At 47.8% G+C, this 24,019-nt stretch overlaps 1 protein-coding gene across 2 annotated transcripts in view; it reads left to right on the top strand.

Annotated features, from left to right (window-relative positions):
* Nucleotides 1-18,998, top strand: part of DENND2A (DENN domain containing 2A) — a gene marked incomplete at its 5' end in the record, with an annotated part of 108,618 nt that extends 89,620 nt beyond the window's left edge. For both annotated transcript variants that reach the window (XM_081102480.1, XM_081102479.1), the window contains 6 exons: nucleotides 8,550-8,727; nucleotides 10,143-10,184; nucleotides 13,730-13,847; nucleotides 14,496-14,741; nucleotides 16,266-16,352; nucleotides 17,245-18,998. In XM_081102480.1, the coding sequence (XP_080958606.1) occupies nucleotides 8,550-8,727; nucleotides 10,143-10,184; nucleotides 13,730-13,847; nucleotides 14,496-14,741; nucleotides 16,266-16,352; nucleotides 17,245-17,276 (703 nt within the window). In that variant the 3' untranslated portion in view covers nucleotides 17,277-18,998. The remainder of the gene's footprint in view (nucleotides 1-8,549; nucleotides 8,728-10,142; nucleotides 10,185-13,729; nucleotides 13,848-14,495; nucleotides 14,742-16,265; nucleotides 16,353-17,244) is intronic.
* Nucleotides 18,999-24,019: the final 5,021 nt, after the last annotated feature.

The following is a 24,019-nucleotide window of genomic DNA, read 5'->3' as shown; positions in this document are numbered from 1 at the left end:
ACAGCCCCAATCTTTTCAACTCCTCTTTCCATAGAGGAGTGCATGAGAACAGGGCATGCCACACACTCAGTGCATGGCCCTGTGACATCCGATGGTGGACCTCAGCCTGATTTACGCCTGTAGTCACTGTTGCCAGCATCCTCCCCCTACCACACAATTTATTTACTCATCATTGTTAGTGAGTCTGCCCGCTGCAAGAGGAAATAGCAGAGTTGTGGCAAATATTGTATGAGTTATAAAAGGGTTTTAAGTGGAGCCAAAAATCTATCAAATCTAGAATAACATTTTTGTTCCGTTTCATCTTTAGGATGGACATGGAGTGTTTCTTAAGCTGTGTCAAGCCAAAGTCTGACAGATGGAAAAGAATGTTGTTGTGATGGCTTGTTCTGTTGTCATAACAACCCAAATAAATATGTCCCTATACCCCTTTCTTCATTTCCCTAATGATAAACATTTTGTTTTTTTTAGTTTATTAATTTCAGTTCCCAAAGTTTTGTCTAACTCTATAGATGAGGCTGAATAATAAAGTCATAAGCTGCACATTAACAAATTTGTACAAAAGTTTTATATGGAACAGAGGTTTTTTCATTGTTTGTTTTTTATTCAAATACAAGTGAAAGTTTATTTAGAAAGTTACAGAAGTAGAAAAAGTGAACCAGCTGGGCTGCATGGGCTCAGGAAACAAGTTACAGAGGCAAAAGGAGGACCCCTGGAGCTGAGGGGGGAAGAGAGCGAGCAAAGGTAGGCACCTTGAGGGAAGAAGAGGGGGAAAGGTGTGAGCTGCTCCAGAGAAAGAGAGAGAAGGGGGCAGGGTTTTCAATATTCAAGAAATTTACTTTTTATCTTTTTATAGTGCAGTAACACTAGAAGCTGAATGACAGACTGCTAGCTAATGATATATCAAATCTTGACAAATACTGGAGTTTGAACCTTGGCTTTAACATATGGGTAACTACAAAAATAAGTTCATATGTAGCTGTACACCTTTGTCCTTTTGTGTGCCTCTTTTGGTTCATTTTTAAAAATATATTTTTATTGATTTCAGAGAGGAAGAGAGAGAGAGAAACATCAATGATGAGAGAGAATTCTTGATCGGCTGCCTCCGTGGGGGCTCAAGCCTGCAACCTGGGCATATGCCCCAACCGGGAATGGAACCTGATTCATAGGTCAACACTCAACCGCTGAGCCATGCTGGCCAGGCCTTTTGGTTCCTTTTTAATCAGTATCTGTAAGCCTAAATGGGGTCCCATGTCCTGTCTAGAATCAGTTGTGTCCGGCAATGTTTGCCATCTCAGAGAAAGGTTGGGTTTGTAAGCACACCCTCTCCAAGCACGTGAGTTTGCCCAAGCAGGGTTTGAAAGTGAGTAGCTGCTGTCTTGGTGGTCTGGCATCCAAAAGTGAGCCAGCTGGACTGCATGGGCTCAGGAAACAAGTTACAGAGGTGAAAGGAGGACCCCTGGAGTGGCTGACAGTCTTAGGGATACATACAGGATAGGCAAAAGTAGGTTTACAGTTGTGAGTATGTGAAACAGAGTTAATAAAACTATTGTAACAATCATAACCGGGATTCCATACGAACAACTATAAACCTACTTTTGCCCACTCCTGCACATTTGCAGGCTTGATCCCCATTCGGGGACATTCGGGAGGTAGCCAATCAGTGATTCTCTCTCATCATTGACGTGTCTCTCCCTCTCCCTTCCTCTCTGAAATCAATAAAAATATTTTTTTAAATGCAATTTTAGTGACACAGTAGCATCAGTCTGATTAAATATTAAGTATTAACTACCTATTTTTGCCTGTGAATGCCAAGAAGACACCATTTGAAGCAATATTTAGAGAATAGCATAGTCACAGATTATTGTCCTCTGCCCCAAACCCATCCTAACAGAACCTTGGGCTAGACCAGCCGTGGGCAAACTACGGCCCGCGGGCCGGATCCGGCCTGTTTGAAATGAATAAAACTAAAAAAAAAAAAAAAAGACCGTACCCTTTTATGTAATGATGTTTACTTTGAATTTATATTAGTTCACACAAACACTCCATCCATGCTTTTGTTCCGGCCCTCAGGTCCAGTTTAAGAACCCATTGTGGCCTGCGAGTCAAAAAGTTTGCCCACCCCTGGGCTAGACACTTAATCCAGTTCTCTCCGAGTCAGGTCCCTCCCAGGGTGTGCTGGCTTTGTGTTGTCTTTTGGGGGTTTACTGTGGCAGCTCAAATCCTCTCCAACACTTTCATCTATTAGTTCCTCAGAGTGAGATGTCACCGTTGCTCTTTGATCCTGTCTGTGCTTATGAGCCCGAGAAGTCTTGGTTCTTTCCAGTCACAGCTATTGCCTGCTCCTGGTTCTCTATCGCTTTGTAGTTTCTAGACATTAAATCTGGAAGGACATCAGAAATCATCTAGTCCCCTTTCCTTATTTAACAGAAGAGGAGTCGGAGGCCTGGAGAAGTGAAGGGCTTTACCTGAGACCGCACAGTTTTCTTGAGGTCCAGCCTGTGTTCTTTTTAAACTCAGTGACACATCACTTCAGGGTTTGAAAGTACAGTCATGGAAATGTGGCAGCCACTGCATGGTGACGCCCACCGCTAGGTCTCACCAGGCACCAGGCCTGACCACAGTCTACCTGTCATTCCTGTTCCTGGCAATGGTGCACTGGTAGGAGAGATGCTCTGCTTGGGATACTAAAGAATACTGACGGGCTCGTCCTTCAAACTCCTGGGGTGTCTGTCTAGCTCAGGAAACTCATCATTTACTCTTCTGATGGCATCCTAGGTGAGTGGGAAGGCAGTGAGCATAGTAACCCATGTATGGCACGGGGACTGGGCGGCACCAGAACTGAAGCGCCCTCTGCAGGAGGATGTTAGCACTCACAAGTGCATCCCGATGCCTGTGAACTCATGCTTCAGCATTTTGGGACCTGATCCTCCCTCACCTGTGCCCAGCTTTGCCCTAGGCCAGGGGTGGGCAAACTACGGCCCGCGGGCCGTATCCGGCCCGTTTGAAATGAATAAAACAAACAAAAAAAAAGACCGTACCCTTTTATGTAATGATGTTTACTTTGAATTTATATTAGTTCACACAAACACTCCATCCATGCTTTTGTTCCGGCCCTCCAGTCCAGTTTAAGAACCCATTGTGGCCCTCGAGTCAAAAAGTTTGCCCACCCCTGCCCTAGGCCGTGGTCGGCAAACTGCAACTCGCGAGCCATATGCGGCTCTTTGGCCCCTTGAGTGTGGCTCTTCCTAAGCCTTAGGAGTACCGTAATTAAGTTAATAACAATGTACCTACCTATATAGTTTAAGTTTAAAAAATTTGGCTCTCAAAAGAAATTTCAGTTGTAGTACTGTTGATATTTGGCTCTGTTGAGAGTTTGCCGACCATGGCCCTAGTGGGTTTGGCTCAGTGAATAGAGCATCAGCCCATGGACTGAAGGGTCCCGGGTTCGATGCTGGTCAAAGGCATGGACCTCGGTTGCAGGCTCAATTGGGGCTCGATCATGCCAGAGGCAACCAATCCATGTGTCTCTCTCACATCGATGTTTCTCTCTCTCTGTCTCAGCCCCTCCCTTCCACTCTCTCTAAAAATCAATGGGAAAATATCATCAGGTGAGGATTAACAAAAAGAACAAAAACAAAAAAACTTTTGCCCAGCTTTTAACCCTGGGTCCCAGCCAAACTCCCACTGGGCATCTCCTCCCTCCCTCACTTCTATACAAATTGTTCACAGCTTTGTCACTGGTGTTCCTTTCCGCCACCCCCACTATAATATGAGTCAGCTGCCGGGCTCTCTTCCTGGGCCTTCCCTCCTCAGCACTGCCTCTCCTCCACCCAGCAGATGCTCAGTGAGGCTGTGTGGCAAGCGTGCTTGGAGTCACCTGAGCATCCCCAGAACCAGAGACTATTCTTCGCACATTCACCCCCCCCCCCCACCCTCCTCACCACCACCACCACCCCACCCCCACCCCCCGCCCACAGAAGGCTCCTATGGCCTTCACAAGTCAGGGAATAATTTCGTTAGCATTTGCAGCAGAGATGGAGAAAAACACTTCAGCTACACTTAAAATAGTCCCTCTTTTCTCCTCTACCACTTATTTTTGCGGAAAGGCTACCACTAACTGGTTATTTGCAGAATTTGACCTTTCCTTCTAGTGTTTCAAGAGGCATTTTTTAAGAGAAGAATGATGTGGGCTTGAGAGCAAGAGGAACAAACCGCTCCTCAGTCTGTCATGTTCCTGCTGCCCTGTCTCCTGCACCAGCCAGCAGGGTGCTCATGCTAACCAGCTGTGGAAACGCTTGGGTTTAGCTGCAACAGAGACCATTTAAAAAACAAACAAAAACCACTCGCTAGGAAAAATAGTCAGTAGTGGCAACACCTACCTCCCTGTCCAGCAGGTTACCCAGTTGAGTTGTCATCATTTGTCCCATCGCAGTTGAATACCATTATCCTTTAGCTCACTGCTTTCCAGTTACCTGAATGAATTTTCTCTTTCCGTACATTTATTCCCCCGCCCTATGTCACTGGTGTTGCTTATCGTTGTTTTAAAAAATGGTTCCAACCGCCTTTGTCATCCAGTTGGCTCGTACTGCCGCCGAACCAGGGTCTCCTCACCCTCTGGGGGCCTGCCCGGCTCTGCAGGGCGTGAGCTTCTACCAGGAGACAGCACAGCGCATGCTGTGGCAGCAAAGAGAAGAGAGCAACCGATTGTACTTCCTCCTTCTAGGGATGAGGCACAAGAAAGCGAAAGGGAGCTGCAGTGGGGGATGGGGGTGGGGGAGGGGGGTTGAACAGATGTGTTTTTTACTGAAGTGACTGAGAAAATGTCAAAGGCTTCTGGCTCCATTCTTCTTGCTGTATCTCTTTCGTCGGCTCCAGTCTGCAGGACTCTTCTATCCCCCTGCCCCACCCCCACCCCCACTGAACTCAGAGGTGACTTGCACCCATTTTGGCCTCAGGGACTTAGTTATAAAGTTCAAAAGAGGATGAACTCTGTCTCTAAGATTTCTCCCAGGTCAAAAGTTCTGTGATTCTGTACCTTCCCCGGAATCAAAAGTGCTTGAACCACAACTCTGAAATGTAAAAGGACTCTTAAACGTGAGTTCTGTGTCTTTATTCTTTTAGTGAATTGACGAAAGTGAGAGTTTCAAAGACTGGAGATGTAGACCACAGATGACAGCGTCTACTACCTAGACTGTCACATGATCCACTTCTTTCTCCAAGTAATATTTAGGAACTTACAACAAATGTGCTATAAAAAGAGATGGGCTTCATACAAAATGCTTCTTCATTCAGGGAATTCTTGTTCACTAGTAAAGTCTTTTAAGGGACTCCCTCTAGTCACTTGGAAATGAAAGCTAACATCCCAGTAAGACATGTAACATATCAAAGTTCCAACTCAACCATTGCTCTTTACCTGTCTCCAACCCCCGGTTCGCTAGTCCAAATCATTGGTTCCTTTAACTGCAGACTACCATGAGAAATTCATTCTACATTCAGACCCAGAACATGCAACACACACATGTACACAGATCATGTACTAGTACAACTGAAAACATGCAGCAAACTCTTTTTTTTCCAAACTCTTATTCTATTCTTTTTGTTGTTGTTTTTAATGCTAATTACAACCTATTAAAAGTATTTTAAGCCAAAACCGGTTTGGCTCAGTGGATAGAGCGTCGGCCTGCGGACTGAAGGGTCCCGGGTTCGATTCCGGTCAGGGGCATGTACCTGGGTTGCGGGCACATCCCCAGTGGGGGGTGTGCAGGAGGCAGCTGATCGATGTTTCTCTCTCATCGATGTTTCTGACTCTCTATCTCTCTCCCTTCCTCTCTGTAAAAAATCAATAAAATATAAAAAAAAAAAAAGTATTTTAGGACTCTAAAATGGGCTACAAAATATAGTCTGAAAAGGCAGCTCTAGACACAACTATGTTGTAGATTTTAACTTCCTAGGTTTTTGTTGTTGTTTTTAATCCTGACCCAAGGATATGGAGAGAAAGAGAGAGATAAATCAGTTGCCTTCTGTATGGGCCTGGACCAGGGATCCAAGCCACAACCCAGCTCTGTGCCCTGACAGGAATCGAACCAGCAACCTTTCAGGGCACAGGATGACGCTCCAACCACCCGAGCCACTCCGGCTGGGCTAGCCTCCTAGTTTTCTAAGTCAGGACCTCACAACTACAGTGTATGAGCAGACAAACTTTGTGGACTGATCACACAGCAACACAGATCAGTCCTAAAATCAAAAAACCTTAGAACAAAGTAAATGCTACACATTCAGTGCCTATAGAGCAAGGAAATTAAACAGAAATGCTAAGCAATTCACTGTAAGTATTTAACATTCTTGACCCTCTGGGAGAAAGCTGTGCCTTTGGGGGAAAAGTTTTTCTGCTTAAGAGCAAATTCTCAAAAGACAGAAATCACTTCATCCCAAGCTGGTGGCTGAATTATTAATAGTCTCTCCTTGGCATGAGTCCTAACTAAATTGTTCTGTCTCGCGCTTACTCAGCTAATAAAGAAGGTATTATACCATATAGTGATTTGAAGGAAACTGGCGTAGCATCTTTCTTATTTTGGGGGTGATCATTCGAAAAAAAGACAAGGACTAAATACCGTTGAAACATGTGGATGCTATGCTACTAAGCGGTATGTCCTGACTCCAGTGACTATTATGAGAATGACTGTTTGCCAAGACGGGACAGGAACGTTAGGAGACTCACACTGGCACATGCACAGATTCAGCATTGCCCTTAGTAACTTCAGGCCCCAGGGTGGGTGGGTGAAAAGAGGACTAATGTGTACTTTAGGATGTTTCAGGGGGTGCTGGATTCAGAGGAACTCGCTTGGAAGTTTATGAATACTTTTTATTGTGGTAAAATATACATAGCATACAGTATATCATTTTAATCATTTTTCACACACAATTCAGTGGCATTAAGTACATTCACAATGTTTGCAACTGTCACTACTGCCCATTTCTAGAGCCTCTTCTTCATCTCAAGCTGAAACTTTGGACCCGTTAACCCCTCATTCCCCACTCCCGTGCCCCTGGTAACTTCTCTTCCACTCCCTATCTCTATGTATCTGCCCATCCAAAGCCCTCCGGTGTAATGGAATCGTACAATATTTGTCTTTTCCTCTCTGGCTCGTTTCACTTGCTAACCAGTATCTTTTAATCACCTCTTCTCCTGAAGCCAGCACTAAGTGACTTTTTTCATGAGCTCAGGAAAGTTTATGACAATGAGCTTATAGCTGCCTGGCATCAGGGGGACTAGTAAAGGAGCCGCCATGTGTCCAGAACTCAGCCTCCTCGCAACTTCCCCTACACGGAGCGCAGCCAAGAACCAGGGCAACGGCTGGGAGGTGCCCGCGCCCTGAAGAGGACACAGTGCACTCAAGGGGAACCCACTGGACCCTCACTTTTATTTTATTCTTGCATTACACCAACTTCTCACGAGCTCCTGGAGACAGCATACTAGGGGAAGAGGAGAGGGGAGCTGCTGCAGCAGGCTCACCGCAATAAGGAGTGATTGCAAGGAAAAGAGAAAGCCAGCTCTCACTCACCTCAGACTGCCACAGTCATCACTGTCTTCACACAGTAGAACTGACATTCCAAAGGATCGTCCCAAATAATCCACCCATTCACCGGATAAACTGAGAGTGGACCCAGGCACTGTGCAAAGTGTGTGGAGAGTAGTTAGGAAGGCTCGGCACTTGCCAACAAAAGGCTACAACATGGTCATTATTCTTTAAGAGAGACTCCCCTGTAATTGGGGGAGGGGGAGTCCTCAAAAAATATATATATATATATATCCTATATAATAAAGAGCTAATATGCTAATTAGACCAGATGGCAGAACGACCTTCCGGAATGACCAGTGGGTGGGGGTCAGGGCCAGGGGGCCATGAAGCAGCCGGGGCTGTGAGGGCTACGCTTGCACGAATTTTGTGCATCAGGCCTCTAGTATGTATATATTAGAGAGAGAGAGAGAGAGACTCCCAGTATTTCCCTTATGTTGGTATATCTTGAAGTTTGGAATTCTAGGCAAGGGTGACTAGACCTGAGCTTCACTTTTACAAAACAGTCATTTGGAGCTGGCTGCTGCCACGCGAATACCCACGGAGTTACTCATCCCCCAGACTGGCTGAGAGGATGTGTGGGAGAGAACAAAAAAGGCCCCTGTTAGAATATTAAGCGTTTTCAGGAGAAGCGTGAGCGTCCTGAGAAGAGAGGCTTTAGTCCTCTGGGTTTGGTCTTGAACGGGGAGGGGGGGGGGGGGGGGCGGTGTGAGGAAAAGGCGTAGCAGTGAATGGGACTCACGTGTGAAGGCACACTTACAAAAATTGGCCAGGGCATTAATTTCATCGCTCTGGCCATGTCTCAGAGCCTCAAGGAAGCTCCACCTGCCTGGAATAGCCTGTGTCAGGCTCTATTACATGACACACCTAATATGTGCAGGATGCCTTTTCAACGTGCCTTGGGAGGTGTGCAAGTGTTTCTCTCTGGGCCCTCCCTGAACCCACCCCTCCCGCCCTTCTCTCCCGCTGCAGCACGCTGTCCAAGTGCTGCCACGCCATGGTGGCCATCACCTACCCCTTCACCTGGCAGCACACCTACATCCCCGTGCTGCCGCCGGCCATGGTCGACATCGTGTGCTCGCCAACGCCCTTCCTCATCGGGCTGCTCACCAGCTCACTGCCGCTGCTCAGGGAGCTGCCCCTGGAAGAGGTGAGCTCCTGGGATGTCCCTGTGCCCTCCCGTGGGGGGCAGAGGGCAGAGGGAGGTGCTCCCTAGGGGATGTCTCTGTTCCCTTCCCATGGGGGACAGAGGGAGGTGCTGCCTAAGACTGTGTGACAAGCAGTGTCAGGGGAGCAGGGGACCCCACAGCTATATTTATGAGATAGCCACTCCCCCCAAGTCTGCAAATAGGTCCTTTATCATATCAGTAAAAAGGCAATGATCAAGTTCCGGTTTTCAGGTGTGCATCCAGGTGTGGAGTCTTACTTGGCGGGTCTGTGGTCATTGAATCCCAGCCCCTTCCTCTAAATCAGTGGTTCTCAACCTTGGCTGCACATTAGAATCACCTGGGAATCTTTTTAAAATCCTGATTTCTGGGCCTCATCCTCCGGAAATTCTGTTTCTTTGTTACTAATGTTGTGGCCCCACCCCATAACAAAGAAACAGAATTTCCGGAGGATGAGGCCCAGAAATCAGGATTTTAAAAAGATTCCCAGGTGATTCTCATGTGCAGCCACGGTTGAGAACCACTGCTCTAAATAGTGTCTGTCCCCGAACACTGAGAACTCCCAGCCACCAGAGAGGGAACAGCGGGCACTAAATGATGCGCTCTCTCCTGAACCCCTGGGGAACACCTGCCCTGGAAGTTAAACGGGGTCCCCAGGTGTGGCTCCTCTAATTGCCCAGGTGGTCCTAAAATCGCATTAATATTAACCAGGTGTGGGTTCGTGAGCTGCAAGAAGTTTGGATGCCCTATGATCCCTAACATGGCTCAGTTCAGTCCTATAGGGTGTTTGAGAAGGAAGGAAAAAGCCCCTTCAGCCCTGGGCGGGGTCCTGGGATGTTAGAGCCCATATTCTAGCTCTTTGTGGAAACCCGGTGGCCATCAGGCCCCACTCTTCCTCCCTCGTGTGCTGAGGCCTGAGTGAAGGTCTTGCTCGCTCTCAGGGCCCTGCAAGCAAAGGCCCGGCACCTGCGTCACCCTGGTTCTGGCCCTGGGTCTCAGCCCGCTCTGGGGACAGAAGGGAAGGTGCTTTATCCGAAAGCCTGACTAAGGAAAGCCCAGAAGCTGGATTTGCTCTCCACCCCCGTAACCCATGCACTGAAAGCAGCCTGAGAGGCTCTGCCTTAGCCAGTCGGGAGCAGGGCAGGGAGTCCAGCCATGGCACACACATGTTCCAGCCTGCGGTTGCAGTGTTGAAAGCATGGGATTCAGAAAAGCCCTTGCTCCCCACCTCCCTTCTTCCTCACTTGTGGCCACAGTGGCAATGTCAGGAAACCACAAATGGCCCACTCCACCCCACCCCCACTGCCTCTTTGGTGCCAAGACAGAAAAAGGCTAAGAGCCCGTCGCTATATCCCAGAAGCGCTGGTGACAATAATAGTTCCTTTTCCTCATCTTGCAGGTCCTTGTAGTCGACCTCGTCAACAATCGGTTCCTCAGACAGGTGAGTGAGAATGCCAGCTTCAGCCCGCTACTCGCTCTCTTTTTACCTCTCTGGTGTTTGGGGCTCAGCTTTCCAGCTCTGCGAAGGCTCCTGGGTAGGCCTGGGCATTCCCAATACCCAGCCAGAACTGGACTGAGGAGAAGCCAGAAAGCAGGGGCCAAAGAGGGGGGGTTTAGCAAAGGATTGATCCCCACGTCTTCTGTCACAAAATGGTTTTCTAACAATTAGAATCTTTGCATAGGTTTGCCTATAGACTCTTGTCTTTTTCAACATGCTTTTAAAAAATATTTGAGAACAAAGTTTATGATATGATATTGAGTGGGAAAAGTTAGGATGCAAAATCATATACATTTTTTGCGTGTTTTTTAAAAAAGGAGAAAGAGGCCGGAACCGGTTTGGCTCAGTGGATAGAGCGTCAGCCTGCGGACTGAAGGGTCCCAGGTTCGATTCTGGTCAAGGGCACGTACCTGGGTTGCAGGCACATCCCCAGTAGGAGATGTGCAGGAGGCAGCTGATCGATGTTCCTCTCTCATTGATGTTTCTAACTCTCTATCTCTCTCCCTTCCTCTCTGTAAAAAATCAATAAAATATATTTAAAAAAAAAAAAAAGGAGAAAGAGAATATATATATATATATGCCTCTAAACAAGTTGGAAAGGAAAACTCACCAAAACATTAATGCTGATTGTGAGAGAATGAAAGGGAGACAGATTATGAGTGACTTTAAATTGTTTTCAAACTTTCATGTATTTTCTGTAATGATTATAAACTACTTTCATTATTATAAAAAGTAATGCACAATTATTTTCTCACTTATCATTTGCCAGAGAGGTCTAACTCCTACCAGCTCTCCTACAGAGAACATTACAGGAAGGCTTTAGGGGTATTAATTGCATTGCTTTTAAACTTGGAGCTGCCACCCTAGAAAGTTCTGTCTGTTGTGGTAATGCCATTTTCTATCCTTAGTTCCACTCACTTTTATTCCCGAAGGCCCTCAGGGAGGCCCTTCCCCGGGGCTCTCCTACGCTGAGACCCAGATAATAAAGCCAGCTTTTTGTTTATATATTTGTTTTTATTTGAGAGAGACATTGATTTGTTGTTCCACTTATTTATGTATTCACTGGTTAATTCTTGTATGTGCCCTGACCGGGGATAAAAACCGCAACCTTGGGGCATCAGGACGATGGTCTAACCAACTGAGCTCCCAGCCAGGGCTGTAAATCCAGCTTTGATCCGCTGGTCATCTGCCCTGGCCACATGTCCTGATCAGCACCAGCCACCCTACAGGGTAGGGCAGTGGGAAACAGTTCTTGTGTAGCCACTAGGTTCCAAGCTTTTTCACAAGGTAATTGTATTGTATTTAATATTGTTCCCAAGCTTTATAAAATATTATTGACATATACATAAGCGTAAGGTATACAGCATGATGGTTTGATATGTATATATATTGTACAGTGATTACCAGAATAAGTTTAGTTAACACGGCCATCACCTCACATAACTACCTTTGTGTGTGTGTGTGTAGTGATTAACATTTAAGATCTACTCTCAATAACTTTCAAGTATGTAATACAACATTGTTAACTTAGTCACCATGCTCTACCTTAGTGCCCCAGAACTTACTCATCTTAGAGCTTGGACCAACATTTCCCCCAACCCCAGCATCTAGCAGTCACCATTCTACTCTCTTTCTAATAAGTTTTGGGGTTTTTTAGATTCCAAATATCAGTGAGAACATACAGTATTTGTCTTTCTCTATCTGATTTATTTCTCTTAGCATAATACCCTCCAGTTTCATCCATGTTGTTGCAAAAGGTAGGATTTTCTTCTTTTTATGGCTAAATAATATTCCTCTTTGTGTGTGTACACGTGTATCTCTGTCTGTATGTGTGACGTTTTCTTTACCTGTTCATCCATTGGTGAATGCTTAGGTTGTTTCCACGTCTTGGCTGTTGTGAATAACGCTGCAGTGAACATGGATGCAGTTACCTCTTCAGCATAGTGATTTCACTTCCTGATGTTTCCATCTCTCCCTCTCTCTCAAATCAATTTTTTTAAAAATATATTAAAAGGAGATTATGCTTTCTCCAGTGAGTATTCTTGGCTCCCTTGTGAACTATCAATTGACCATATATGTGTGGACTTATTTCTGGACTATTGATTCTGTTTCACTGGTTTATGTGTCTGTTTTTTATGCCAGTACCATATTGTGTTTTTTTTTTATTTATTTCTATTTTTTAACTTATCTTTATTGTTGAAAATATTACAGATGTCCCCTTACTCCCCTCCCCACCCCCCCACCCATTGACCCTCTTCACACACACCCATACCTACCACACTACTGTTTGTGTCCATGGGTTATGCATATATGCATATAAGTTATTTGGTTAATTTCTTCCCATGCCACCACCCACCCCCTTTCCTGCTGAGATTTGACCGTCTGTTCCATGCTTCTATGTCTCTGGACCTGTTTTGTTCATCAGGTTATTTTGTTCATTAGATTCCACATATAAGCGAGATCATGTGATATTTGTCCTTCTCTGACTGGCTTACCAGTACTGTACAGTTTTTTGGGTTTTTTTTAAATATATTTTATTGATTTTCTACAGAGAGGAAGGGAGAGAGAGAGAGAGAGTTAGAAACATCGATGAGAGAGAAACATCGATCAGCCGCCTCCTGCACATCCCCCACCGGGGATGTGCCCGCAACCCAGGCACATGCCCCTGACCGGAATCGAACCCGGGACCTTCCAGTCCGCAGGCCGACGCTCTATCCACTGAGCCAAACCGGTTTCGGCAGTACTGTACAGTTTTGATTACTTTGTTAAAGTTGGAAATCAGGAATTGTGATGCCTCTAACTTTGTTATTCTTTCTCAAAATTGCTTAGTCTATTTGGACTCTTGTATTTCCCTATAAATTTTAGAATTGTTTTTTCTATTTCTGTGAAAAATGCCATTGGCACTTTGATAGGGATTACATCGACTCTGTAGCCCACTTTGGGTAGTATGGGCATTTTAACATTAATTCTTCCAATCCATGAACACAGGATATCTTTTCATTTACTTGTATCTTCAGTTTCCTTCATCAATGTCTTGCCCATTGCACTTAATCTTCACAATGAGGTAGATATTGACAAATGGGGAAACTGAGGCTCACACAGCTTGTAAGAAGTGGAATCAAGATTCAAACCTCAGACCCCTGTTGTTCCTTCCACTAGACCAGTGGCTCTCAACCTACTGGCCCTTTAAATACAGTTCCTCATACTGTGACCCAACCATAAAATTATTTTCGTTGCTACTTCATAACTGTAATGTTGCTACTGTTATGAATCGTAATGTAAATATCTGATATGCAGGATGGTCTTAGGCGACCCCTGTGAAAGGGTCGTTCGACCGCCAAAGGGGTCGCGACCCACAGGTTGAGAACCGCTGCACTAGAATGAGCTGTGCAGGCCTGCCGGGCAGTGCACCCATGTGTCCTGCTGGCCGGGCACGGCACCACCTCCAGAAGCAGGGCGATGGCCCACCTGTCCTTTCTGCCTTACAGATGGACGACGAGGATTCCATCCTGCCACGGAAGCTTCAGGTGGCCTTGGAACACATTCTGGAGCAGAGAAATGACCTGGCCAGTGACCAGGATGAAGGGCCCCCCGACTGCAAGCACGGTAAGTGCTCACCCCTCCAGACTGCATCTCCCTCCATCGTTAGTCAGGGAGCAAATGGACAATGGCCAAGCACTCCACTTGACATTGAGTTAAGTAAGAAAATAGGCAAGAGAGGGATGCAAGGAGAAAAACTGGGTGCTCAACCTTCTCATCTGGATCTCATTTTAACAATGAACTGGGAAAAGTTCTCTCACTTCCCCCATTTGGCCCTAAAATATCTGTTTAAAGGAGCAAAAGAGCCCTGACCAAGAGTATGTACCTGGGTTGCAGGTTTAATCCCTGGCCCCTGTCAAGGTGCGTGTGGGAGGCAATCAATCACATCGATGTTTCTCTCTCTCTCTCTCTCTCTCTCTCTCTCTCTCATATATATGTGTGTGTGTGTGTGTGTGTGTGTGTGTGTGTGTGTGTTCACTCTACCTAAAAAAAAAAATCTGCGGAAAATATATGCTCTGGTGAGGATTAACAACAACAAAAAATAAGGAAAATAAGAATAATAAAAGGGAGCGAAAGAAATACTTTAATACCTTTGGGTCGCCTTTTTATGGATCAGTAGGCTTTTTCCTCGAGAGCGCTAGCAGTTGCTTGCATTGCCAGTTGGCTTGTCTCCGAGGCTCTGACCCTCACCCGCTGGCCCTTCCTCTTGCTCAGGCCCTGAGTCCAGCCCCTTGAACCAGGTGGTGTCTGAAGCCTTTGTCCGCTTCTTCGTGGAGATCGTGGGCCATTACTCCTTGTTCCTGACGGTGGGCGACCGTGAGGAGAGGACCCTGCAGCGAGAGGCCTTCCGCAAAGCCGTCTCCTCCAAGAGCCTGCGCCGCTTCCTGGAGGTTTTCATGGAGACCCAGATGTTCCGGGGCTTCATCCAGGAGCGAGAGCTGCGTCGGCAGGATGCCAAAGGTCAGAGGGCATCTTCCCAGAGACAGATGGAGGTGCCCGGGCACAGACGGGAGCAGCTCTCGGCCACCTCTGGAGAATGTTCACTTTTGCACGTCTGAGCTTCTGAAGCTCCCCTGACGCCTGTCTCCTCGGACAGCTCTTCCCCCCACCAGCCTGTCCCAGAGCACTTTCCGGGTTCTGGTGGCAGTTCTCCATTTGTTCCATTCTTTCCAACTCGAGGAAACTCTCATGGACACCCTTCCTTCCTCTCTCTCTGTGGTTCCTTTGTCCTTTCCCACAGCCTCCTCTCGTCCCTTCTGCCCCCCCTTTCCTGCCCCTCTCCACCGTGGAGCAGGCAGGAGCCACCTGGGATGGGATAGAGGAGAGAATGGCCCACACCCTCCGCTGAGCCTGCCTGGCTGGGAGCTGGTGGGTCATCCATTTTTCTCCCTCTCTCTCTCTCTTCCTGGAGTTCATCTCTCCTACCTTCTCCTTGTCCCTGTCAGCTGGGTTCCGTCACACTTCCTGGGCTGGCGGAGGGGGATGGGGAAGGGGAGGGGGAGGTGTGAGAAAAGAGGATAACCAGTGACTGGGATTCCTGTCTCTTTCTCATGTCATCGTAAGCCCTTTTGGGGATGTGACAACTGGAAATGTTGGGAAAGGCTGTCACAGATGGGAGTCAGACCTGAGTAGGGGCGAGGTGCTCACCACCGAGGAGTGGCCGAGCAGCGGCCAGGGAGGGCCCCGGGGGAGCTGCTGGCCCAGGCGTCGGTGTCCTCTGGTGCTGTGGTGGCACAGACTGAGTGAAGGAACGAAACCATTCCCAGAGCTCCTTGCAAAGTAAAGACAGAGGCTGCCACGCTTCCGGCAGTTCTGATGAGTGGTATCTGAAGAGACAAAAAGTTGATCTGATGAAGGGACCTGTTAAAGAGAAGGCCTGCTGGGTACACATCCTGGTAGGTACCTGTTTACAGACCACTATTTGATAGAGAGGTCCAGACATCAAAGCTTAAAAGCAGTACGGAAGGAGCCCACGGTCCACGAGGGCCAGAGAGAAATGAAGACAGTACCTGAGGCTCAGACCCGGGCTGAGCACTGCGGGCCCTGAGAGGCGGCCTGCCCCGCCTTCCTGAGGTCACAGGTGGCAAACAGGTTCATTCCCAGGAGCCACACCACGTGGCCAGGGACCCTCTTTATGGGAGAACTCGAGGAAAAGGGAAACTCCAGGAGTTCCTGGGAGCCAAGACCATCTGGTTCATCTTGAAACCGCGTGCCTGGCACAGTGGAGACACTTGGAAGGTGTTTGTTGAGTAAAAATAGGATTTCGTGTGGGAGCTGGCTTTACAGCTTTCCAAAGACAGTTATTGCACAAAGTTGGGCAATTATAGGGGTCATAAAAACTCATAAACCTATGATTCAGAGCATGTTTATAGGAGCAGCTCATCTCAGAAGCAAGTTCCTCTTTTCTGTGGCAGTCAGGAAACAGGTATGGTTAGAAGTGCCCAGAGAGGGAACTATACGGACTGGGATATCTCTTGTCAACAGGTCTGTTTGAGGTCCGAGCCCAAGAGTACCTGGAGACACTCCCCAGTGGAGAGCACAGTGGTGTCAACAAGTTCCTGAAGGGACTAGGTAAGGCCAAGGGTCTCGGTCCCCACCACCAGCCTCTGGTCCGTGGCTCCTGGCCAGCTCCTCCACTGGAGCCGGCTCCGAAATAGCACAGAGCTCTCTGGCCTGTGCTGGGCAGGCTAAGTCGGCATTGTAGCCCCCTGTTCCAGTCTGACCCCAAAGTATAAGCAGAGGACACAGGGGCCCCTCCCCGCTCTCCCAGCTCCTGGGCTGTCTCACTACCTTCGGTCACTGTCATCTCCCTCACTCCTGAGCCTTCTGGGCACTGAGCTTAGGAAGCAGGGTGAGCAGAAGCAGGCAGGGTATCAGGCAGCACAGAGCTGGCCCAGCCTCCCAGCGCCCTGCGAAGTGGAAATGTGAAAGTGAGAGGACTCCGGCTCCCTCAGGAACAAGGCCCTGCTGGGAACAGGATGAAGAGGAAATCACCAAAGAGGAAGGGGGCCCTGGCTGGGTGGCTCAGTTGGTTAGCGCGTCGTCCCGATAGCCACAAAAGAGGAACAGGGCGCAGGCCCAGTGAGGAGGAGCTGTGCGGTGGGGACCACACGGGCACCTGTGGCGGGGCCTGCTTGTCCCTCACAGGGCGGACAGATGGCCACTCGGGGTGGGACGTCCCACTCACCGCACCGCTGGGAGTTTTCTCTCTTGGCTCCTCGGGGACCTGTTACGTTCAGAGATTCCAGCTTACCGTTTCAGATGCAGTGTCTGCAGCTCTTCCTTGAGTCCGAGGAAGATCCCTTTTCCTTGGGGAGGTGCAGAGGCTGCGAGGCACAGAGTGAGGCTCCCTCCTGGCTGGCGTGGGAGGCACGGTTGGCCACACTGCAGCTGCGAAGAAAGGGGAAGATTTAACTCAACCTCCTTTCTCTCCTGGTGAAATGCTCCCATTTTCTTTTTTTAGGCAATAAAATGAAGTTTCTCCACAAGAAATAACCCTCAGCCTGGACTCGAAGGAAAAGTTCCTCCCAGAGCAACCACGTGTTTAAAGACAGTCCTGGTGGCCTTTCTGAAACGTCGTCCCCGGTCATCCCAGCTCTGCTGGGTCAAGGCCAGGGTGGATTCCGGCCACTACTGGGTTGTCCCCCGGCCCCGGGGTCCCAGAGCTGCCCAGCAGGTGCTGCTGCTTCAGAACACCCCGGAAAGGGAACCTGAGACCAGGCTTGTTGCCGACATTCAGATGGATTGTTTTGGTTGCTGGTTTTGGGATTTTTAATTTTTTTAAATCTTAGATATTAAAAAAAAGAAAAATGTTTGGGCTTTCTTTTTATTATGCCAGGGCTAAGAAAACTATCCTGCCCTGTGTCATCTTTCCCTGGCTCACCCTGCCTGGCATTCCTCCTCTAGGCCAAAATGGGGACAAATGCGGGTGTTAGGGAGATGCTGTGGTGACCCCTACAGACGCTGGACCCAAAGGTTCAGGGCAGAGCCCTCGGGGAAAGGATTGGCCCTTCTGTGGAGGAGTCAGATCTGGGCTCCAAGGATTTTGACTTCCCGGGAGAAGCTGCACCCAGAGTGGCCAGTGATGCCACCTGGTGGCCGAGGCCATTGCTGTTGGGCCTCCAGCTCCTCTCCCAAAGGGGTCTGACTTCTGGGCCGCCCGCCTCTTCTCTTTTCTCTTAAAAGCCTTAGCACCGTCCACTGCCCAAGCCGAGCCGTCCATGACTTTTGAGGTACACACAAAAAGAGGAAATCATAAGATCTATTAATAAAACGTTCTTAGGGTCCCAAAGTTTATGATCATAAAGTATCATGGAGCACACCCTATAACACATAAAGCCACGGCTTTGACCCTACTCCCATTTATACTGTATGAAATAGTCCCATCTCGTTGTAAGGACCCAGATCAGCAGAGACGAAATGGTGGGTGGATAAATGAAGGGACCTTTGTAAAGGAGAGCGAGCATCAAAGTTTGGAGATAGCTTCGTGAGACTTGTGAGGCCATCAAAGCAGCTTGCCCTCCTGCAGAGGACCCAGTGGGGTGGGCAGCACAGGCAAGTTCTCAAAGCAGGCCTTGGCACCACTGCGGCCACCCGCCGCCCGCCCACCACTGCACACCCTCCAGGGCATCCCCTCTGGATGGCACCAGCAACCGCGACAGAACACACAAAAGATATGCTCTGATCATGGCAATGGCCCTGGCCTATGCTGCCTGGCAGAGGCGCTTAGCCTTTAGGGTGCTGGGAGCAAGAGGCCTTCTGAGGAAAGAAAAGAACAAGGAAAAAAAGGAGGAGGTTGACTTCTCATTCCACATTAGGGATTCTTACCTGGAGTCATGGACCATCTCTCCAAATTATATCCAAGATTTGGTGTGCCCATTCATTTTCCAGGGGAGAGGATGCATGGCTTATATCAGATTCATAAAAGGTTCCCAGGAGCCCCACACTGATAGGAGCCAGGCTGTGCATAACAATTAGCCTGGGTAGGTGTGTGCTCTGGGGCTTGGGGGGAAGACTGAATGAGAATCTCTGAGTGTGGGGGCTCAGGAATTGTACCTAACAAGCGCCTCAGATTCGTTAACTTTATTAATACCAATATTCTGCCCAGAGATGATCATTTTTAATATTTTGGAATATACTTTCTTTTCTAACTTATTTTATATTATATTGTTTACTTAACACCACCAAGTGAATAAACATACCTTTTATCAATACTTCTAATGGCTGTATAGTCTGTTTTATAGATCCACTGAAAGTTATTTTACCAATCCTCTACTCGTACGCGTGCAGGCTATTTCCAGTTTTTAATATAAAGGCGTTGAAAAAAGCATCTTCGTACAAGTACCTCGGCACATTTGCTCTATTTTCGTTTTAATGTTTGCCTGGAGTAGATTATCCATCCAGAAAATGCCCAGGTCATGAGCATGCAGGCTGACCTTCACAAATGACCACGGCTGTGTGACCAACGCCCAGGCCAGGAAGCCGACCATCACGGACCCCAGGAGCCCCTCCTGCCACCTTCCCCACGTCCCTCCCATCTACACTGCGGATGTTTAAACTAAACCAACTAACAAATGGTCTACAACTTGCAAAGTGGGAAGGTAGGCTGAGGAGGGTCAGAAGCAAGAGAAAAGGGTGGAGTTGTGATTCCTGCGCACAGTCTAGGGCAGGTTCTCGATGGGTGTTCTGTGTGGGTTGAAGAGCAGAGCATGGGTGCCCTAAATCAGATCACCATCTGTCCAAGAACCAAGACCTCCAATTCCATCAAAGCACACATTTTCCCTGAAGAATGTGTTGTGTTTAGAAGCATTCGTTACTGTGTTTCAATTCACGGTGAAGCACAAGGTCATGAAAAACAGTTGGAGCGGGATTGCCGGGTGGGTCTCACTGCTATGGAATATCGGAGACATGGGTGGACGAGGGAAGCAGTGGTGGGAGCAAGTACAGCTGGCAGACCTTGGTAGGAGGCCACAGGTAGCGAGAGTGACGGGGAAGAGGAAGAATGAACTGTCAGAAATTATCACAAAAACTTCTTCCTACGCAGAGGAAGAATGGTATCAGCTGCCGTTTATGGGCACTTTTTGCCCATCACTGTGTTGAGTTCCTCGCGTGTGTTATTTGAACACTGGAGTGTAAGCCTGGGGGACACTGTCCACCAAGGTCCCTGCTGAGTTTCCAGAGCCTAAAGCCAGTGCTTGGCGCTTACCAAATGTTTGCTAACCAAAGAAACAGGTCCACCAGCAGGACTAAGAGTTACTCTCTCTGTCGCAGGCAGCAGGCTCATTAAACACGGATGCAGAGCCCACAGAGCCAAAGGAGTCAACCCTGCCGACTGAGAGCCGTTGCCAGCACCTCTGACACTTTGTCTCAGCGCTAGGCATCTACCTAGGAGACCACAGTAACAGTCAGAAGGTTGCTGGTGAGTGTGAAGTCAGAGCAAAGGGCACTGGAGAGTCTGGAGGGGCATCCCAGAGGGGCAGGGAGCAGGACAGACTTCACTGTCCCCAGAGGGCCTGTGTCCCAGGTAGTGGTGGATAACCCTGCTGACTCCTTGGTCCTTGGCAGCCCTGCCACCCCATTTCTTTATCTTTTTATTTTCTATGCGTGAAATTCACATATTTTTTTAATTTATTGATTAGAGAGAGAGAAGTATCTATTTGTTGTTGCATTTATTTATTCATTCGTTGGTTGATTCCTGCATGTGCCCCTGATGGAGGATTGAACCTGCAATGCTGGCATATCAGGACAACACTGAAACCAGCAGAGCTACCTGGCCACAGCTCACATAATTCTAAAGTGGACAATTCAGTGGCATTTAGTGTATTCACACTGTTGTGCAACCACTAAAAACACTGTCATCGCCCTAAAAAGAAAACTCATAGCCATCAACAGTTACACTCATCCCTCCTCCCTCCAGGCCCTGGCAACCACCAATCTGCTTCTATCTCTATAGATACACCTATTTTGGGTATTTCATAATATGTCTGGCTTCTTTCACTCAGCGTAGTGTTTCAAGGTTCATCCACACTGTAGATTGTATCAGTACTGCATTCCTTTTTATGGCTGAATGATATTCCATGGTATGGATATATCATTTGTTTGTTTGTTTTAAATATATTTTATTGATTTTTTTACAGAGAGAAAGGGAGAGGGATAGAGAATTAGAAACATTGATGAGAGAGAAACATTGATCAGCTGCCTCCTGCACACTCCCTACTGGGGATGTGCCCGCAACCAAGGTACATGCCCTTGACCGGAATCGAACCTGGGATCTTTGAGTCCACAGGCCAACGCTCTATCCACTGAGCCAAACCGGTTAGGGCATAGGGCCATATTTTGTTTATCTCTTTATCCAGCAATGGGCATTCAGGTTGTTTCCACCTTTTGGCTATTGTGAATAGTGCTCCTACAAAATGTCTATGTGCACATTTCTTTGAGTATCTGTTTTCAGTTTCTTTGGGTATATACCTAGGATTGAAATTGCTGGGTCATGTGGTAATTTCTACATTTAAATTTTGGAGGAACTACAGTACAATATACAGATGATGTATTCTAGAATTGTATGCCTGAAACCTATATAATTTTATTAACCAATGTCACCCCAATAAATTCAATAAAAAATAAATTTTAAAAAATAAAATAAAAATCACAAGTAGTAAACCTAGAGTTTTAGCTATGGAATAAAGGTACTGATTAATTATTTAAAAAATACAAATTTGAAGAACCATTGAGCTGTTTTCTATGGGACCAATTTATATTCCTACCCACAACGTTGGAGGGACACCCCCTTTCTTCCTCAGCTATATCCATCACCTTCCAGCCACACCTCTCAGAGAGGCCCTCATGCTTCTCAGGGGTGATTGGCACCTCCTATATCGGATTTTCCTGGGATGCTAGTTTGAAAAGCAGATTCCAGGGATCTACCTTGACTTCTCTGGGGCTAAGACGCTAGAGCCCTTATTTGGCTGGAAGTTCCCTCAATGTCTCCAAACATGTGTAGGACCCTGTCTTTGGTGACTCCTTCCTCCCTTAGATGCAAATTCTCCCTTCAGGTGAATTGATAGAGAGTGATGTTAGGGCCAAATTTTATAAGTAAGACTTTTGCACACATGTCCTGAATTCAGCACTACCTAAATAAAAACAGTGAAATGGATATAAGCGTGCAAGGAGACACAGAGAGGCCACACTCAGTTGTTCGTTTTGTTTTGTTTGTTTAAGATCCCATTACTCTAGTTAGTTGCCTTACATAGTACCAAAGTAGTTGGTTAGGCCCAAAAAAATCCTGAGGAGAGGTCCCTGTGGGGGTGAACTCAAAGGGCAAGGCTGGCTGGCGGCTCAGCTCCGACTCCCAGGCGGCTCACAGGCCGGCGAGTTGATGTGAGCGGAGTTCAGAGCAGCCTTGGGCGAAAAGGAGGGGCTGAAACAGGCAGAGGAGGAGGGGGAGCCTCTGGGCGGAGCCAGGGTTGGTAAGAAAAGCAAAAGGCAGGTGAGATGGGCCATTTAACTGCTGGCACCTGTCAAGGCCAATTAACTCCACTCCCTGGCTTGTCCAGAGACCACACCTCATCCTCACCCAGCTCTTGGTGGGGTTCAGCTGCCAACCTCTAACTTCTTTTTGGCTACAATCCCAGAGGCCTGGCGCCAGCTTCCCCGGCACCAGGCCAGAGAGCTAACAGGTTCACCTTTGATCAGCCCTGGACTCCTTCCCTGCCCCTTTCACCCTCCTCTGCTGAGAGCCACACCCCTCCCCAGCCCAACCATAATTCTAAGAGCACGCAGTTAAATCCTGCCACCAAACCTCACAGCACGTGTCCTTTCCACAACAGAGCTAATTGCCTTACCCACATGGGCGGAATGTGGACTGGGTGGTTTTTCTGGCAGACAGCTCCAGATTCACACAGACCCACCCTTCACTGTCTCACCAGGCCCCTGGGCAGGTGTGAAAGGGCTCCTCCAGTGAGGCTCCCGTGGTGGCAGGACAGGACAAGCCCCGAGGCAGGAGGCCAGGGGACCAGCTGGCAGGGCCTGGCCCGCAGATGGAGCCGGGAGCCCTGGTGCCCAGAGTTTAGCTTGGTTCTCTGGCAGAAGCTGCTTTTCTCCAGCCCTGTGCCCAAGCCAGGGTCAGCCACTAGGGTGGCTCACAGAGTGAGGGGGGTCAGTGTCCCTCCCAGCAGCGTGGGGTCCAATGGCCCCATGCCCTTGGCTCTGACACCAGGTGGCCCCTGAGGCTAGTAGAGCCCTGCTCTGTGAGGAGACCTGGCTGAGGAAGCAGAGTGAAGCCAAGAGCTGCCCCCTATCTCAAGATGGGAACGTTCACCCCTGGGGACAGGTGGGGGAAGGCCCCTGCTGCACCTTGCCAGACTGTCACCATCCTGCACTTTTTAGCCATGTCAAACTATTGCTCTCTTCTCCACCAAAAAGAAAGATGAAAGATAAAAAACAAAAAACAGTGCTGGTTGCACAAGAGTGTGAATGTTCTTAATGCCACTGAACTGAACCGCATCCTTAAGAAATGGCTTAAGTGATACACCTTTTGTTATGTACCTGTTACCACATACACACCCCTCAGCAATAATGTTGCAATGCTTTTATATTCTAGTGCAATGATTTTAACATTGCAGGTGTATCATTCACACATGTTTTAAGTTTTAACGGTTTAATATGACTTTATATTAAGTATTAAAAACTAAAGTGGTCTTTTAAGTACTGTTGACATGTGGCTTTTTTTCAGAGTTTTTTCCCCCCAATTATAGTTGATATTTAATATTATTTTATATTAGTTTCAGGTGTACAGCATAGTGTGAGACATTTATATAATTTACGACATGATTCACACATGTATCTCTATAGGATAAACGCCAACTTCTTCCATGCCACATGTATGGCTCCTACAAGTACTTCCTACTAAGTCAACAAGCTGCAGTTACAGAGCATTAACTGGTCCAGAAATTTGTGAAGGAATTCTTTAATGCCCTTCCTCCGAGATTCAGAAACGACAAATGGAGGCTTAGGCCAGACAGGATTTTGCTAAAACCTGGTCTTCCCTCTCTCTCCTCTCCTTTCTCTCGGTCCAGGCAGGCCAGCCATCCCCCTCTTGTCCTCCCGCTGCCCCAGATCTCCATCCTCCCTTCCCTCTGGGCTCCTGAGCTCACTTCCTCAGAGAATGTGGCTACCGTGGTACAGGCTAGCTTCACCACTGCAAGGCATTTCTGTGTCAACTCCTGACTCTTCAGCTTCGA

Source organism: Myotis nattereri, assembly GCF_964212035.1.
Source record: "Myotis nattereri genome assembly, chromosome: 11".
NCBI lineage: Eukaryota > Metazoa > Chordata > Mammalia > Chiroptera > Vespertilionidae > Myotis > Myotis nattereri.
The sequence above is the reverse complement of the archived record's forward strand: the minus strand, read 5'-3'. Positions and strand labels throughout refer to the sequence as shown.